Here is an 18,697-nt window from a genome sequence, read left to right as displayed (position 1 = left end):
TTAAAAGCTTAGCTTGAGGAAAAAATTAATTTGAATTTAGGCAATAATAAATTTGACATCGCCTCAATTTAGATGGGAATCGCTTAATTCCATTCAAATTAATTTGGCTCCACTGGAAGTGTAAATTACCCCGCCTTTACCCTCCTAGTTAGATATGTGCATTCTTGGGCAAAAGCTTGCCATCAGTGAATTGATTTCAGCACCCTGCCAAATAATCACATCCTTAATTGTCGTGCTTGATTAAAACTGAACAGAATTTTTGTGATTTAAGAAAAAAATCCTTGTTGTTCTAATATGTGTCTTGAGTGTGTGTATATCTGCATGATTTGTGTATGTTTGATGAATAAAGGGACCATTTTTTTCAGAGTATCTGGGGAGATAAGACAAACTCATGTGAAAAAGTGTTTAATATTAAATCAGAAAGCAAAGGAAAACATTACATTTGGGGTTCGGTTGTTTATCACCATAAAAATGCCATTACATTCATTTCAAGCAGTGGTAACTGATGTAAGTCTCCAATTGTCCATGTGCCCTGCATTGTTTCTGCAGTAATGACTGATTCTTTAACGCTGCAACACAAAACCCCCTCTCTAAGTCCAATTAAATGCTTCTCACACTGAGTGATGTCTGAAATTAGAGAGAGGAAGGAAGCAAAACCTGCCGTGCCTGCCGCCAAACCATCCAACCAAAATAAATCACAGATCTCGGAGTTAGAGTTGGCGGTTTAGGCTGAGACGAAGCACATGTCCGTCATAATCAGGACGCTTATTGATCGAGTGCAGGCTTCACTCAGGTAATGATGAGTGAAAGGATGGAGGGAGCTGAAAGATGTATTTTCTTCAAATATATATATACAAATATAAGAGTGTGTTTCTTTTATTCGACATAGAAAAGTAAGAAAGTTCAGAGATGAGCCATCGTGTATATTGTTTTATCATACAAAGGCATTAAATACATAAAAGGACAAGAGAGTTAATCCCTGTCTAGTCCCTCCTTCGCCCAACCATACAGTCAAAAAAAGACTTTTCTTGTTGAAGGTTATCCTCAAAGCAATTTCAGTCAAAAACAACTGGACTGGTTGTTTGTCTAGGAAGACGTTTCACCTCTCATCCAAGAGGCTTCACCAGTTCATGTACGCATCTGACCAGGCTGGGACCAGTCCAGTTGTTTTTGACTGAAATTGCTTTGAGGATAACGATGACCTGGACGAATGAGAACATTCACAGGCTTGTTGAAGGTTGTCTCTCAAAGTTAAAGCAAACTTAGGAGAAGAATAACAAACAAAAGAAAGAAATTCATCCTGTGTTCTGTTCTCATTTTTATACAGCATGTAAACACTATGTCAAACTCTAAATCTGTGTTTGGAGATCTGAAGATTTAAACGCTATGTTATGATGATATAGTTGTTGCTACTGAGTAATGCTAAGACCAAACACACGCCTCCCTTCCTGAATACCAAAATCTCAGTCTATGAATAACAAGACAGCGCACAGCCTCCCTCGCCTCCCTCCCTCGCTGGTGTGAAAAAATCAAACTCGAGTCTTTGGTTTGACGGTTCAATCCTCAGACTCTGGCTGTGACTGCCAGCTGTGGAATATCTGAACGCGCAGTTCAAATGTAACATCGCATTGCCTTCATAATGCCAGAACAGCAGGTGATTGTTGATATGGATAATGTTATTGTTCACCACGGCTTCTGATTTTTGTTGCAAACGCCTCGACGGGCCAGCTGTGTCATCTGTTGTTGTTTTTTTTAGAAATGTTTTGCATCAGCAGGAGGCGCATTCTGGTTTCTTCTCTTTAGCTGATTATATGCTAATGTATTTGCTTTGATTGTCGTCTCCTACTATTGATGCTAATTAAAAAATTAGACCAAAAGTTCTAACAAATATAAATGTTCCAACATCCTTCATTGATTGCAAAGTATATTCTTCATTTGGTACCCTTTGGCAACGTACATAAATGGCTAATTGTGGCTGTTGCAGAGTAGTTCGGATAGATTGCCTTCAGAGATCTCTCTGTTTAAATGCAATAAATCAGCTCAACACAATTGATTAATCACAAGTGTCATTTGTGGTGCCTTTCCTTCCACAAATGTCATTTTTTAAACTTATTTACAAAACTCCACATTATGAGCCGTCTATCCAATGTCAGTAAGCATAACTGGCCAACTTTCTTTCGAGGGAGTTCATAGCTATGGTCTTTTGGTTGGCAGCCTTTTTTCAGTTTCAGCGGCGTCCTGGAAAGTTGCTCATTTGGATGTTGTCCCCCTGGAGCGCTGGGTTGTAATAGGCCGAGCCACCGAGTCCAAAGTTCAGGTCCAAAGGGTCGTTGTTGTCCAATCTGAGAACTAGAATTCAAACACGATAAACATTTGAATCATTCAATTCAATTCAATTCAATTCAATTTTATTTATTGTGCCAAATCATAACAAAAGTTATCTCAGGACACTTTACAGAGTAGGTAAAGACCACACTTATTTATGGTTTACATAGACCCAACAATTCCCCCGTAGAGTACGGTGGCAACGAAAACCTTCAATATAATTCAATTATTTACCTTGTATTAAGCAGGAACATAGCGTTTCCCCTGTTAATGATGGATTTACTGGGGAAGTTTCATGTTTTTGCTCTCAGATTTGAAATCTTTTTCTGTGTTTTAACTTTAACGACTAAACCTGGGGAACATCCACCCGAAAACACTTTCCTAACTGTTATAATCAGTTGTTATTGATGTGGGAATTGTTGTTTTCTGTTGTAATGCTTTTATTTCAGAATCTGCTTTTTCATTTATGGCAATCAAACATTGTAATGTGCTTCCCGCAGTGCATAAAATTTGCACTTTGCAAATAAATGGATGCTAAGCAACCAGTCATGGCGCTATTACAGTCATTTGACTGTGATTCAGGTTTATAATTGTAATGATTTGTCATTTCCCTCTTATTTGCTTTCTTGCTTAGAGTTCGATGAGAAGATCACTGCCACTCATGTCTGTACGTTAAATATGTGACTACGGCCAGCAGCTGGTTACCTAGCTTAGCATAAAGACTTGATGCACCTATAAATATCACCAATAAACATGTTTGTTAAATCTCTTTTAAAAAATGAAGTGTAAAGTGGAAAAAAAAATCCATTTTCAGGGTGTTATGTATCAGTCCGGAAGCAGAGAACAGCCATGCTTGTGATTATTACCAGATGTGACAGTGACGCTGGTGTTGTTTTCACCTTGTGAGTCTGCATTTTGAGCTTTGACCGCAGCGCGTGAAGACATGGTTCGCCAAAGCCTTGATCAAACTTATAAGCAATAAAGGGAAACAATCTCTTGTTTACTTGTGATAAGGTGTTAATTACCTTGTTTTCTGAAGATATCAAAATAATGAACTTGTGATAGCTTGAGATAACAGTATGAAAAAAAACTACAAGCACAGCAGTTCTCTGCTTTCGTATTAACATATGCCAGCATTGCAATCTGCCACACACAGAGTTTATATATATATATAAATGTTGTCAGATCAAATTGATAACCCTAATTAAATCCTGATCAAGCAATGACAGATAACAGTTTAATTATATAGTATATGTCCTTTGGGTGGAATTTTCCTTTAAGCCGCTAACCACGTCCAGCATTTATTGTGTAAGTAACATACCTGGGTCTGAGTTAAACTCCTCAACCAGTTTACTGTGAGAGAAACCCTTCCGGTGTTTTTTCTTCAGGATGATGTAGGCCACCAGTCCCACAAAGGCCACAGCCACCGCCGTCCCCAGTACGGCTCCCCACACTCCGTGTCTTTTACTCTTTTGTTGATCAGTTGCCAAACCTTTTATTGGGGGGATGAGGGGTCAAGAGGGTAGGAGAGAGTTATAAAGAAGAAGAAGAAGAAGAAGAAGAAGAAGAAGAAGAAGAAGAAGAATTCCTTTATTAGTCCCGCGAATGGGAAAATTAAATTTTCACTCTTTTTTTTTTTCATTTTACACACACATAGGCCCGAAATACACACACATGCTCAGACAGGACCTTTATACATGCAACCAATGGAGAGATGTTAGAGTGAGGGGGCTGCCAGTGACCGGCGCCCTGAGCAGTTGGGGGTTCGGTGCCTTGCTCAACAGCACCTCTGCAGTGCCCAGGAGATGAACTGGCACCTCTCCAGTCACCAGTCCACACTCCATTCATGGTCCACACAGGGACTCAAACCAACAACCCTCCGGTTCCCAGCCAAGTCACCTATGGACTGAGCTACTACCGCGCCAAAGACAGTCAAAAACAAAATTGTTCACACTAACTGCTGTCTTTGAGGGTTAATTGTCAGATAATTATAGCTGAAATGTGTACTAGATATTGTGTTTGCAGTGGCAGCACGCTGCACAGATACACATCACAATTAGTGAGCTGTTGTCAAATTTACACTGTGATAATTAATGCAATTAACAAGCCAAAATTATGATAATTTCTTGAATACATTTAAATATTTAAAGACGGCAGGCTGTGCTCATCATCTAAATAAGGTCAAATGTGACTGAACATGACTTTAGCTCCCATTATAGCACTTTTAACTTTTACATAACTGACTTAATTTCTCCCTTTCTCACTTATATAAAACACCTCTTTACATGTAAAAATAGCTCAGTGATAATGATTAGCACATGTTAACACTTTCACTTTATGACAACTGTAGGCTACATGTGTAGGGAAAAAGTACAACATTGATGCTTCTATTACTGTCACAAGGCTGACCCATTCGATATATCTCTTTTCTAACAGCTCGTGTTGTAACTTCATGTGTAACCATGAAAACTTAAAACCATAGACTTTACGCAAAGGCCGTTTTCTTCTCTTCTGTTTCGATGTTTGTGTTCAGGATAACGAGAGTGGACCAAAAGACACTTTCTGAAAGTGACAGAAGAGTTTTCATTCTCCTTCGACATAGAAATACTACATTTGTATTTTATCAGGCCTCACACATAAATAATTCAGTGGCTCCGTTTATCTACAAATGGCTCAATTTGCCCACGTACTTGGATCAATTTATCCCTAACCTGGGGCAAGTTGAACCAAAAGATCCTTTTTTTTCAGGCGGTGCGTTTCAATTCTTGCTTTCTTCAGCTGCTTTTCCCTTTATATGAAAGTGATAAGAGTAAAATATCAGTCTCTCTCCTGTTTGCTCAGTCAAGTTTTTTAAAAGCATTTTTGGGGGTATTTGATATATTGTAGTATTCAGTAAAAAAAAAGAAAAGTGAATGCGTCTAGTTAAAATATAAAGAAGATATCGATGCTCTCCTGAGGATGAATCCTCCTGACTTTGGTAATTTCCTCTAGTGCCACCATCAGAGTGTTATTTGTGGTTTGTCTGGAATTTCTTGACATGAATGTTGGTATAGATATTAATGTCCCTCTCAGCATAGATTGTGTTGGTGATTCCCTGACAGGTCAAAACTTAAATTTAACCAATACTGTGTCCAAATACCTGCAAAGCTGATATTCCCATCAGGCCCGGCTGTCTTTTGTGCTTACTGCTAGCTGACATGCTAACATGCTAAACTAAGATGCACCTACAAGACTCATCTTCCACTCTTTACTGATACCTGAACATAGATAGATAGATAGATAGATAGATAGACAGACAGACAGATAGACAGACAGACAGACAGACAGACAGACAGACAGACAGACAGATAGATAGATGGTGTAAACAGAAAGCAGCCTTTTCCAGTCCTATCTCTTCGATCTTGTGGTTGATACCAAAGACTAGTCTTTTGTGCTTACTGCTATCTGACATGCTAACATGCTAAACTAAGATGCACCTACAAGACTCATCTTCCACTCTTTACTGATACCTGAACTTAAATTACTTGAGTTCACTTAATGTTGTTTGATTTAAATATGTTTTGTTAAAACTGCTACACCACGGATGGAGACTTAGTCCTGTTTTTCCTGTATTTTATCAGAAGCTGACGTCACTGTAACAACTAAATGTTGTCTCGGTCAAACAGCTGGGGCAAGTGGATATTTGTATTTATTGATTACAGTGACAGTGGAGTTTCCTCAGCACAAATTTATAGACTCTGTTTATCTGCACTCAACCGTCTGTGCGTTTGTACAGTTTCTTTGGAAAACTGTGTGCTTGCCATTGTAACTATGGGGAAGGGTTTTTTTCAGTGCTGCCAGCAGTTTCAGAACAGTTTATTGCCATCATCTGTTAGCGTTATGTCCTGCTGTTACATCTGTCCATGCAATGTGAGTTTTTAAACTCTTAAAGACCTTTTGTCAACCTCTTGCAAGGTCGGCCACATATACTTTACAGGAAATGTTTTCTTTTCTTGTACAGACAGATAGATGGATAGATAGATAGTTAGATAGATAGATAGATAGATAGATAGATAGATAGATAGATAGATAGATAGATAGATAGATAGATAGATAGATAGATAGATAGATAGATGGTGTAAACAGAAAGCAGCCTTTTCCTGTCCTATCTCTTCGATCTTGTGGTTGACACCAAAGACTAGTCTCACGCCCCTGCAGAGAGGCAGCACAAGTATCTTTGACCTCAATCCGTGACCGCCTCTTTCAACGTTTTTTGCCACTAAAACAGGGGTTCATTGTCCTGCTAAAAAAGGTGGTTGTAATAGAGCCCTTCACTCACAGAGGCCACGTCGATAGCACCTGAAACCCAATCCAACCTTTTCCTTTGAAAGAAGGGCCGTTTGTCCTCTGTCAGTGGGAAAATAGATGCAGGCAAATGTAGGTCGGGGAAAGGGCGGAAGAAAGGGCGATGTCGATAAATGCTCGTAGGAATTGAGTATATTGTTACCTAATTCTCTTAAGCTGATATGTAAAGGATTTTGATCTTGGTCTGTTGCTTTATGGCTCAGATCTTAACACGCGTCAGAATGTCAAGTTCACGCAAATGTTTTGTTTTTGTTTTTTCTGGTAACTATATGAAGTGTTGTGACATCGTGCTGCTAGGATGACACACAAACCAGTTTGGACACAGAAATGTGCACCAGATACTGTGACACCTGAAACAGCAGAAGTACCTCTTTCCGAGCTGCTCCCTGAGGCCGCATCTATGTCCGTCTTGTTGGCCTTCTCAGGTGTGATCGGAGCAGGGGTAGTTGTAGGCGCAGGGGCCTCAGGTGGGAGCGTCGTTGTGGGCGAAGATGTGGTGGAATTCTCCTTTATCTCTGGCTTTGTTGTGGTTGTTACAGTTTTTGTTGTGGTAGATTCTTTAACGTCAGGGGACACTGTATAGTTGTCGGGTTTAGTTGTGGATCCTTGCGTAGCTGGGCCGTCTGGAGCCAAGGTTGTCTTCTGCAAATCAGTGGGATTGGAGGAGTTTGACAAGTTGGAGTTTTGTCCGCTCAGATCAGTTTGGGGGACTTCTTCGCTTAGGGGGGTTGTGGAGTTTTGTTTGCTCAGATCAGTTTTAGGGTTTTCTTCGCTCTGATCAGTTTTGGGGTTTTCTTTGCTCAGGGGGGTTGTGGAGTTTTGTTCACTAAGATCAGTTTTAGGGTTTTCTTCAGTCAGATCAGTTTTGGGGTTTTCCTCGTTCAGATCATTTTTGGAGTTTCCTTCGCTCAGGTTGGTTGTGGAATTTTGTTCGCTAAGATCAATTTTAGGGTTTTCTTCGCTCAGATCAGTTTTGGGGATTTCTTCGCTCAGATCAGTTTTGGGGTTTTCTTGACTCAGAACAGTTTTGGAGTCTTGAGGAGTTGTTGTTGCTGTTGTTGTCGAGTCATGAAATTCCTCCTCGACTTTCGCCACGGTAGTCTGTTTTGAGCTTGTGGGATCTGAAGCCCCATTAGTTGGAGAAACAGTGTTGCCTGGCAAAAGTGGTTGCTTGGTTGTAACATCCATGGGAAATGTGTCAGGCAGGTTGGTATCGCTGGCAGTCAGATCATCAGGTTTATCATTTGCACTCTCATCTTGAGGGGACAAATTCTCCTCTTCGTCAGTGTTATACACTACCATGGAGCCAGATGCTATCCCACTGCTGTATTCATTACTTATCTCCGTAGCATCAAGTCCCCGATCATCTGTCAGCTCTTCAGCAACTACAGCGTTTGGACTTCCAGCTGGATCTTTGGCCAGGTCACGGAGCCATTTTCTATCAATTGTCCGCCCCGGAGAGTCTGTTGTATATTGGAGCGATGCCAGGTGAAGGGCTTGGATAAGCAGAAGCAGGCCTACTGTGATTTTTAAATGCAGTCCCATTTCCCCCTTTGAGTTCACTCTGAAACATATAAAAGAACATAAAACATGATTTACTTTGTTGAAATGAATATAATCCATTCTTGTTTTCAAAGTTAAGCGTTGTGACTGTATATTATATGTTAGTGATCACTAGTTAATACAGATGATACTATTGTTTATCAGCTTTTAGTGGAATTGTATGATGGTGATGTTACTATAGGATTATCATTTTACTAAATGTTGTTGTCTTTATTTATTCTAAGTAGAGTGTTTTTATTTTACACGTGTGAAGTTGTTTTTTTTTTTTGATTTGTAATTAATGAACAATGAATGCCCCTTCAAAATCAATTTGAACCTTTTTATTGCGTTGAGCTGCACAGTTCATTATTGGCCTTAAAAACAGCACAATCACTTGAATTATCAGCAAAGAGCAACAATTACAATGTATTTGCCCACAACAATAAATGTGAATTTCACATAACTTCACAAAATATATGCTAGTCTTTTGAGCATGCAAAGATGTTTTCTTTGTGAGTGTTTGTGTGGCATTCCTCCAAACTCATGTCCATTGTAACAGTTTCTCAATATAGTTACAATGTAAAAAATACAAGTCCTTCACACCACATATACAAAATAAACCATTATTGACTTCAGGAAGCACAGAACAGACCCTGCCACACTCTACATGATATCACGATTATTGTCAGAGAAACTACACTGTTTCACAGTTTTTATTAAGCAAGGAATTTATTATTTGAGACTATGAAAGGAAAAAGACACGTACAACATGTCAACCTACTTTATATTGAAAATGGAGGGTTTAGCAAATACTCATAGAACTGGAGTTACATCCAGCTACCTACATATCCACACAAGATTCAGAAAGTAACAACAGCAACACGTTGTGAACTTCACCTGACAGCGTTTAAACACCAAAGTTTTGTTCCAGCTTAGTAACGTTACATTCAAAAGTTATGGTGTTTTTTTACACCTTGACTTGAGCATTAATGCTGGCACATATTTGAAATGTTGGACCCTTTGCAGTCACTTGTCGACAGCACGCTTTGCAAATTGGATATCCATTTTCCACATCAACTCCCGCTTGTCATTTTGTAGTTAGAAAATGCTCCCACGCAGCCGATTTAAGGCGCTTTTTTGGGGATTATAAGGCTGGAATTTTAGTTCCCTCTGACATTTCAACAGCTCTTCTTTTCAATGCACAAACATTTTACGTGACTCCCAAGACAACATATTCTCATCCACAGGTTCATGTGATATCTGATGTCGAAATAGGACTTTTTATTTAACGTAACAGCAGCTACGTGACCATGGCGGTTAAGTGTAGAGAACAAAACGACTTGGTTAAGATTTGAGAAAAACTGATTAATTTAGTAATTTTGGGAGATGAACACCAATCCCACAGGTGAAAATCCTGTGTTTTAGGACCCATATAAGTTACTCCCAACACCCCTAGTTTCCACCTTTAAATTCCTGAACCCAGATTTGGGGCTACCTCTCCTGATCTACAAATCCCGAGGTGCATGTTAAGAAGGCAGAGCCGCAACTACACTTCCTTAGAGTGCTCAGGAAAAAAAGAACGGAGGGAAAGGTGTTGGTGGCATTCTACTGCTCCTTCATTGAGAGTGTACTGGTGTACTGCGTCTCAGTGTGGTTCCCCAGCAGTCAGGAGAGCTCTTCAGAGGGTCACCAACACCACATAGAAAATCCTCAGCTACTGTCAGCCCTCCCTGGAAGACATCTTCAACTCCTGTGGCTTCAGCAGAACAAAAAACATTTTAAAGGACTCTTCTGATCCTGGACACATCCTGTTTGACCTGGTGAACTCTGGCAGGCGCTACAGGACCAAAGCACGGATCACCAGACTGCTAAACAGTTTCTTTCCCTGTGCCACAAGTGCACTCAACTCCTACAAACACTGAGTGACCGCTCATGAGAAACATGTTGGTTGACTGTCAGTTCCACTATTATTTACAGTATACTTTTCAGGGTTTCCCCCAGAAAAGTTGTTGGGCCCAAATCTCAGAGGAGGAGCTTTTGGTAACTTAACCACTAAAGGGACTTTAAGAAACTCTGTGTCACTTGTCACTAAATTGAGAATAGCCAAACCTTAAAGGTCGGCCCAGTGAGCCTCAGCTGAACTTGTTTTTGGCTTCTGGACTCTTTTCACTGTAATCTGTAGGTAGCAAAGACACAGGGACTTGGCTTGGGTCCTGAGGAGTTGAAACATTTATCCACCAACAATAAACTGTACACACACAGTGCACTGCTGCATTCACAACATTACCGCTAACTGAGTAACTTCATACTCTCCCTCACACACACGCTGAAAAAGATGACTTTTTGGTGTAGTGAAATGTAGTAAATTGATCTGATGAGGTAATTTATCATCATCATTCATCATTCATCTTCAACCGCTTATCCCGGGGTCGGGGTCGCAAAATTAAAATTCAGTAGAAAGTAGAATATTTTAAGTAAACATTTGAATATTTACATATTTTATCCATGTTATAAGGTCAATGAATAGTAAGAGTACATTTTATTATATATTTACAAATACAATTTAAATGATTTACAGTCACTGAACAATAACTTTGAAATACTAATACATTTTTTTTATCATGGACGAGTAATTCCTAGTGAATGTAACCTTTCTTTCTCATATTTGTGATAACTGTGTCGTATCTCGGGAACGGAAGGTCGAAGGCACTCAGGGGACACACCGTTGGAAAGCCTGTACATGAAAACATGTTCAAGGGATCAACTTTCATCTCTGTACGACCTTCTGTTACCAAGATACGGTCTTGATATCAGCTATCAGAATCATATATTTATATAATTATTAAAGAAAAAAAGTCTTGTTGATGAGACTAAGTTCTACAGTCTACCGATAAACAGCAATTTCCTTGCTACAAATAATGTTTTAGACTTTACTTAATTCATTTTGATAAATAAACTATATAAAAATATATAAGTTGAGCAGAGTTAAGCACCATTTACTCAATTTCTTCACAAATGTTACTCTGAAAGCCAAATACACTTGATATTGCTGAGTGACTTATTCTTGATATTCAGCCGTAAAATGTACTTAATAAAATCCTTGTAACAGTTTGCACTCATTTTTTTTAAGTGACTGTTGCTGTGTGTGTGGCTTGCGTGTTTGTGTGTGGCTTGCGTGTTTGTGTGTGCGTGTGCGTGCATGCGTGTATAAAACAGACAGGACAGTTCAGAGGCGAGAGCAGAAATGAAAGCAAAACTTATGTCAGCATAGTTTTTTACACACACATACACACACACACACACACACACACACACACCTATGTTATTCTTGAAAGGAAAAGGAGTTCAGCATGTCTTAACACATCTTGGTTTAAAATTGTAATATACCGGTGGAAACCGTGCTTTTATTCTGGTGCGATACTCATCAGTGAAATGTTTTCTTTTATTTAGAGTATACTATACTAATATCAATTCTATTGAAATGTTTACTTTTATTCTAGTGCAATACAATCTTTAATTAAATTGGATTTATTTATCTTTTTTATTGTGTCTGAAGGTGTGTTGTCAGCTGTGGATGTTCATTTGCTTTAGTTGATTTTCGTCTTCGTAATGTTTTCCCTCCGTCTTAAACTGCACTGATCAGGAGTAGCTCTCCTAATTTCATTGTTATTTGTAGAATAACAATAAATGCTTCCTATTTCTAGTCCTTCCCTTGTGATTTTGAGTCAACATTTAAAGAGATTAGTGGCCACTCTCTGCCCTTTTTCGAGGACTTATTCAGCCTCCGCTGAAGCAGCAGAGCAAACAACATCTTAAAAAACTCATCCCACCCTGAACATCATCTGTTGGCCCTCTGAAACCCCAAGTTCATTAAAACACAGACCAACAGACTCAACAACAGCTTCTACCCCAGATTTGTACACCATTAAGCACTGACGTTGAGCACTACTATACTTACAGTTACAGCTACATTTCAGATGTACGTTTACATGTAGAGCACAGCCAGATGTTTACATTTTAGCTGTATCTTTATACGTGTGTATATACAGAACAATGAGCAAAGTGGGTTTTTTCCTTTTTCCTGCTTCCTCCCTGGGTCTCAGGAGTCTGTTTACCACCTGCGTGATAAACAGCATCGGGAAGCACCCGCATTGTTAAACTTGTTACTCTTCAAACTCTCCCCGTACACACACAAAGACTCAGTGAGCAACAACACATCTCCGGTTGTTCCCATTTTCCAGAGGCACAACATCACCTGCTCTAACAGCTCAGGTCAGCTGCACTGACACAAGTCATAATGGAAAGCCTTGAATCGCTTCTCCTGTTACACCTTCCGTCTTTCAGGGAGCTGTTCGGTTGACGGCGTGGTGGTGTACACGGGCCTTGACATCTTGAACATGACATCCTCTTGCTGCTACATCTGGAGCTTGTTGTTAAGTTTCAACACATTGTTACACAGCGAGTTACCACCGCGCAACATGGTCCCAACACACTCTCCAGTGAGATGTGTGCGGTAGGGTTGAATGTACGGAGGTGCCCTGTGAGCTATGTGTTCTCCCTTTGGCTTCACTTGAATACGCAAATGACTGCAGCTCCAGTTATTCCCCGCAGGGCACTCTCACTGCGAGTCCCTTTGTGGATGGGTTGCTTTGTTCTGAGCTGATTCTTGTCATAAGCAGTGCAACAGGCTGCGTCTGCAGGGTGTTATATTGTGGCCTGCAGCAGCGGAGGTTTGAACATGCACTTCTGGGGATTTCAGATTTCTGGTTTAACCTGTCGTAACATATTTTAACGAGTTAACGAGGGAACCACTTACTGAAAATAAATTTAAAAGAATCCACCTTCTTTGAGATTCTATCATCTACCGCAATGGATGCTCATTTCTTTATGATTTATGTGATTATTGTTGTATTTTGTTTGATTTAGATGCTTTTGTAAAAGTGTCTTTGAGCATTTGGAAAAGCACCATATAAACCCAATGTATTATCATTATTATTATTAATATAAGTAACAAAATCAAAGACAGACATACAGCAAATTCCCAACAACACACGCAAATTAAACATGTCCGAAAAAAGGATTTGGGTCAAGTGTGAACTTATCACCACCTTTTCTTTATGTTCTCAATCAGCTTTCCAGGCACATACCGGCAGGTCAGATATGTCGTCAAAATTAAGCAAAACATTCAAAGAAAACAAGGAGATCATATTCAGAGGGAAACAAACAGAACAACAATAGACAAGGACTGACAGTATGATGCCAGTCCCATCTCATATGCATTTAGTATGTTTTGTTTAACCCTCTACGTGATCTCAGTTCCTTGTTACAATTAATGTGATTCCCTGACTGGAATAAAAATGTCATTTTCAGTTAGTCCTCACCGATTGTGCTGATTTTTTTCTCATTTGAAACAAAAGCTGGATACTAATCTATTATTTTTGACTTCATATATAATTTGAACCGTTCCGAAGTGAAACAGATCTTTGAATTTTAGTGCTTTTTATTTCATAAATAGTGGGTTTGTTTATTTACAATAATTCTAAGGACGGAGATTGGATTCATGTAATTCCCCACACTTCCACACAGCGCGTCATGTATGAGAGTATACAAGGTGTATAATGGCCTTTGACTTTGAAAATCTTTGACTTTATGTGACTTTGATATTTTGAGGAATTTTTCTCTGTGCTCACTTTCTCAACAGGTTTGTTTATCGTCCGCGCAGCGTGATCCCATGTTTTTTCTGCTCTGTGGGGAATAAATGGACGACCTGTGGGTTGTTGATGGAGCAGCCTCCTGTGTGAACTCAGTCAATCTCAAGTGCACTGATAATACGAGAGCATGATTAAAGAAAATGGCTCAATCAACCAAGAGATGCAATTACAATTTAGACTCCAGCGGTGAAAATGATAAACTTGGAAAAACCGGCTGGTTCATTTGCACGAGGAGCTTAAACGTCACCAGACAAAGTAGAGTTTCAAAGTGTTTTTCACTAAGTGATCGTTGCTGTCGGGCGGAAACCTTGTATGTCCAAAGCCCTCATTTTTCAGTAATGTGAGGTTTTGCTGAGGATCCAATAGTGTTACAAGAGTTAGTCGCAAACTCTTTTTGATACTTGATACTTTGATACTCATTAGTTAAAACTTTCTATCACCCACACACAGGCGTAAAGAGTGACCAGACGCACGGATTTATAAAGAAATATAAAAATTACAAAATATGATGATACGAGAACGACGAAATATCAAACCACAGAGCTTTAAATTCTGTTGTGTGCACCACTTATGGACAGCAGAAGCCAAAACACATACTTTATAGAGATGTATAGGTGATGCTGGTGCTGTGTTTTGTTCTAAATCACAAAACAAAACACATCGAAATTGCTACAGTTGTAATCCAGCATTTAACTGCAATATTTAGAGCCATCTGTCACACCAACCTGACGGATGAAGAAACCCAAGTTCTCACAAACACAGTTGACATTTTAGCATTTTTCCAATTATCCACGTGACCCTTATGTTTCTAAATAGCAGAACATTGAAGATATCATCAAAAGAAACCCCTCACATCTCCTGCATTGGTACAGTGGCACTTCTGCGTGGAGTTACGAGTTGAACTGTGCTAATTTATCAGCTACATTTCAGTCATACGATGAAGTTCATCCCCCACTCTCCTCCCATATTTTCGGTTTGCCTGACGATAAACTGTCAGTTCAAGGCAAAAGTGTTCATCTAAAATGAAATAAGGAATAAGAATAAGTTCTTCTTAAGCTCTTAACTAGCAGGGTGTGTTTGAAATGTGAATCTCAACACACACTGTGGTGTCTAATAGTTTATTTACGCTGCAGGTGGCTGAGAATCAGCTGTAAATGAGACGAGTTATTGTCCAACCAGTATAACAGGCAGCTCAGCGGAGACAATGCTTGTTTTGATTTGTAATGTGTGAATGCCTACATGATCAGCAGGGATTTTCATTTAGACAAATGCCTGTTAAGTCACTATTCGCCGCCGAAGAATGTAACACAAAGGCGATTGAGTTTATAGCCTTCTGATGAAAGATAAATCAATTTTAATATTACAAACTGGGTGTTTGTGGCGACATTCCCGGAAAAAATTACAGGGTGGAAACGGTCAGACTGAACAAAACAGAAATCCTCGAGTTTGTAACTTTAAGATGATCAAACGCTAATCTGTGGCTTTGAATTTTACCTTAAAAAATGTTGCATGTGACCTTTTATTCATTTATATCTGATAATTGTTAACAGTGTTGCGTGTGCGTGTGCGTGTGCGTGTGCGTGTGCGTGTGCGTGTGCGTGTGTGTGTGTGTACACTTGATATTGTTGAGTGACTCATTCTTGATATTCAGCAGTAAAATGTACTTAATAAAATACTTGTAACAGTTTAAACTCAATTTTTTCAAGTAAATTCTGCAAGTTATTATTTTTCAGTGACTGTTACTGTGTGTGTGTGTGTGTGTGTGTGTGTGTGTGTTAGCGGCATATGTGCACGGCAGAATTTCAAAACCAGCGGTTCCTGTTTTGCATTTAAACTCAACGTGTCACATCACATCCCATAACATAATGAAAATATCATCACATTGGTCATAGCTGTGAGCGTCTCTCTGCCGCCTCGCTGAGAGGTTATTTGACTGTCAGCGTCCCATCAAAGAGGCTCTGCGCCGTTGCGGGTGGATGTTTACCTCTGACCCTTCTTACCCAGAGAAAAGAGTTCCCACTTTACTGGTCTGTCACAGTCTGTACCTGCTATCATCTCAACAGCTCAGCAGCTGTGAATATACAGAGATCCAGTCCCTCATCAACACATACACACACACACACACACACACACACACACACACACACACACGCACACTAATGACCTGACATATATTCTGCAAATCACTGTGTTATTAACATGTAAAATGTAATTTATGTCACATTAATGTTCATGTACATTCACTGCATCAAACAACCTCAATATGTATGTTATTGTACTTTCATTTTAGAGGGAAACAGTGTACTTTTTTACTCCACTACATTTATTTAACAGCTTTAGTTACATTTTAGATTAAGCTAAATTCAGATCAGTTTAAACAGTATGATGCATTAATAAAGACCCTGAACTACTTTTGCTTTTATATTCTGCTGACATTGTTTTGCTAATATTTTACTTCAAGAAGTGAATGAAGGGCTTTAACTGTACTTGTATTTTTACAGTCAGGTATTTATTTTTTAAAGTAAATTATGTAAATACTTCTTTCAACAAGTTCACACGTCACTACGGGGCTTATAATTTGTGTGACTGACAACACAACCCACGTTATGTAAGGCCTTACAGAATGTATGTCACTTGATGCTGTGATGTTTTGGCACCCGGCGACAGACTTTTTACTCTCACGTTGAAAATAAAAGCAAACAAAAAGCATCTTCCGTACTGTATTTTTACTCTTTCAAAAGACGAAGCCGTAGTAAAAACTTCCACATTAAAATAAACATTCTTAGTGTTACTTGTCCATGCTAACTTATGAAAAATATAACAGTGACTCAAATCTCACGAAACATATTAAGACGAAAAGTCATCCATAAGACATTTCCTGAGCAAATGAACAAAGACAAACACCAAATCCTCAGTAAATCCTTACCTTATTCTTAAAGGGTATATCAGATGAGAACAGGTGCACAGGCAACAAAATCTCTTCACCGAGCTGCCAACATGGGAGAGTGAATCAGCAGTCGGCCTACAGAGACGAGCAGGGAAGGAGGGAGGAGGGCTCAACAGAGTGGCATTCAGGGAACAACCTGCTCAACCTGCTTCTACACCTGCCAGCAATAGCAACATGCCCTAAACCACATTCAGTTGCACGCTGTTAAAGGTCCAAACTGGACGGGGATGTAAATTAAAGCGTGGACAAGAGAACGGGAAGACAGTTGAGGGGTTACTTTGCTACCTCCTCATTTCTTCTTTCCGTCTAAATAAGTTGAGTATATTCATTTTTGGTTGCCAGGATAGATCTGTTAATTCCCTCAGTGGGAGGAGCCTCTGGCCACAGGTCCTCTGAGCTCCCTTTTTTTTTTTTGTCTCACTGAGGCACGGCTGCTGTCGTCATGGCAACAGAAAGGAGGCTGTTGAGGTCGGGTTTCATTCATGCCTTTGTGCCTCGGTCTATATCAGGCTACCGGGTGACGTGTGACTTTGTGAACGCACAGGTATTGTGCGTCAAGTGCACTGGGGTTGTTTTCTTTTTCATTTCTTTTTTTGGCTCATTCCTGAGTTAACTGAGTCATGCAGCGGCTGCATTTATCCGAGTGGATGAGTGAGGCGTATAAAGTGGCACTCAAAGCCGGTTTGCTTTCCAGAGTCAAGGACAAGGAGTGGTTGTACTTGTTTTGTCAATCTGAAAGTTAAATTCCTTCCAGTGGTAACACACCTTCATAAGACATTACGATGCATCTATAGGCTTTATAAAACTCTTTATAAATGTTTATGATCATGCATTTTCCTTGTAAAAAATTAAGTCATCTTGGTATGCGAATATATTCATACACATGAATATATATCATCATTACGTTTTGCCTGACAAAGTAAGGAAAGCCATGTTCGTTAATTTGAGGCCCTCTCTCATTGACACTAACCTACAGAGGGCAATAGGGAGGTTAAAGTTTGTTACATATTGATGAGAAATCAAACGTGTGTCCCAGAGAGATGGACAAAGAGACGGGTGAAAAAAGTATCTGCTTGAAGTGTATCGATGTCGGATATGTTTAATAACTCCAGCATTAAAATAAAGGAACACTGTGAGCTTTCCAGCTACATTAAGGGACCATTCTGGCATTTTTTGTGATGAAAAAGATGAAATGGAGCCTGGTTTTATATGTGCTTGCCCACACTATATTGCCATAAGATATGATCGGATAAATCATAGAGTAGTACAAATCCAGAAGTTTTGTTCTTGACAAGATGTGACTTTCAGTAAGATACAAATATTACTTTTTCTTGGCAAGTCGGACACATAAGAGATGGGATGTTTTTTTTTTCACTTTTACTGATCATGAATTATTACATACAGAATAATCGATGATTATACACAGAAGAATTTAACATGAGAAATTTATTCAAGGACATGGTTAGCTACAGATGTTATGAAGAGTATCTGATATGGCCTGAAAATCACATTAGCACTCTATTTAACATTAAGGTATCATTTATTGCGCTTGAATCTGATATCCACACTATCTAGGACATTGTTCATACGAGTTGACAACCTTTGTTCATCTTTATCTGTAAGAAACATATTGGTATCGTCGGCATATAAAATGAATAGCGCTTCTTTTGCTAATTATTCATTTATATAAGAAATAAGGGAGGACCTAGTATGGAACCTTGTGGAAAAGCACAGTTTATGTGGCTGTATGATGACTTAGTCCTATTCCTGCCAGAGTAACAACAGTTTTTAAAAGAAGAATATGACTCCTACAGTAGTTTATGTAACA

At 39.3% G+C, this 18,697-nt stretch overlaps 1 protein-coding gene across 2 annotated transcripts; it reads right to left on the bottom strand.

Annotated features, from left to right (window-relative positions):
- Positions 1 to 410: 410 nt before the first annotated feature.
- On the bottom strand, positions 411 to 16,982 carry LOC310952734 (uncharacterized protein). Of its 2 annotated transcripts, XM_083921425.1 has the most exons (5): positions 16,849 to 16,916; positions 10,321 to 10,387; positions 7,038 to 8,233; positions 3,647 to 3,817; positions 411 to 2,349 (listed from the first exon to the last, which is right to left on the bottom strand). In XM_083921425.1, exons 3-5 carry the CDS (start codon positions 8,212 to 8,214, stop codon positions 2,228 to 2,230), a joined length of 1,470 nt encoding a protein of 489 aa, XP_083777551.1. In that variant the 5' UTR covers positions 8,215 to 8,233; positions 10,321 to 10,387; positions 16,849 to 16,916; the 3' UTR covers positions 411 to 2,227. The 2 variants fall into 2 exon arrangements, with proteins under 2 accessions (XP_083777551.1, XP_083777550.1); XM_083921424.1 differs by lacking the exon at positions 10,321 to 10,387 and having other exon boundaries at positions 16,849 to 16,982.
- Between the last annotated feature and the right edge of the window lie 1,715 nt (positions 16,983 to 18,697).

Source organism: Echiichthys vipera (genome assembly GCF_963691815.1).
Source record: "Echiichthys vipera genome assembly, chromosome: 1".
In the NCBI taxonomy this organism is placed as follows: domain Eukaryota; kingdom Metazoa; phylum Chordata; class Actinopteri; order Perciformes; family Trachinidae; genus Echiichthys; species Echiichthys vipera.
Note: the sequence above shows the minus strand (reverse complement) of the source record. Positions and strands in the feature narration are given on the sequence as shown.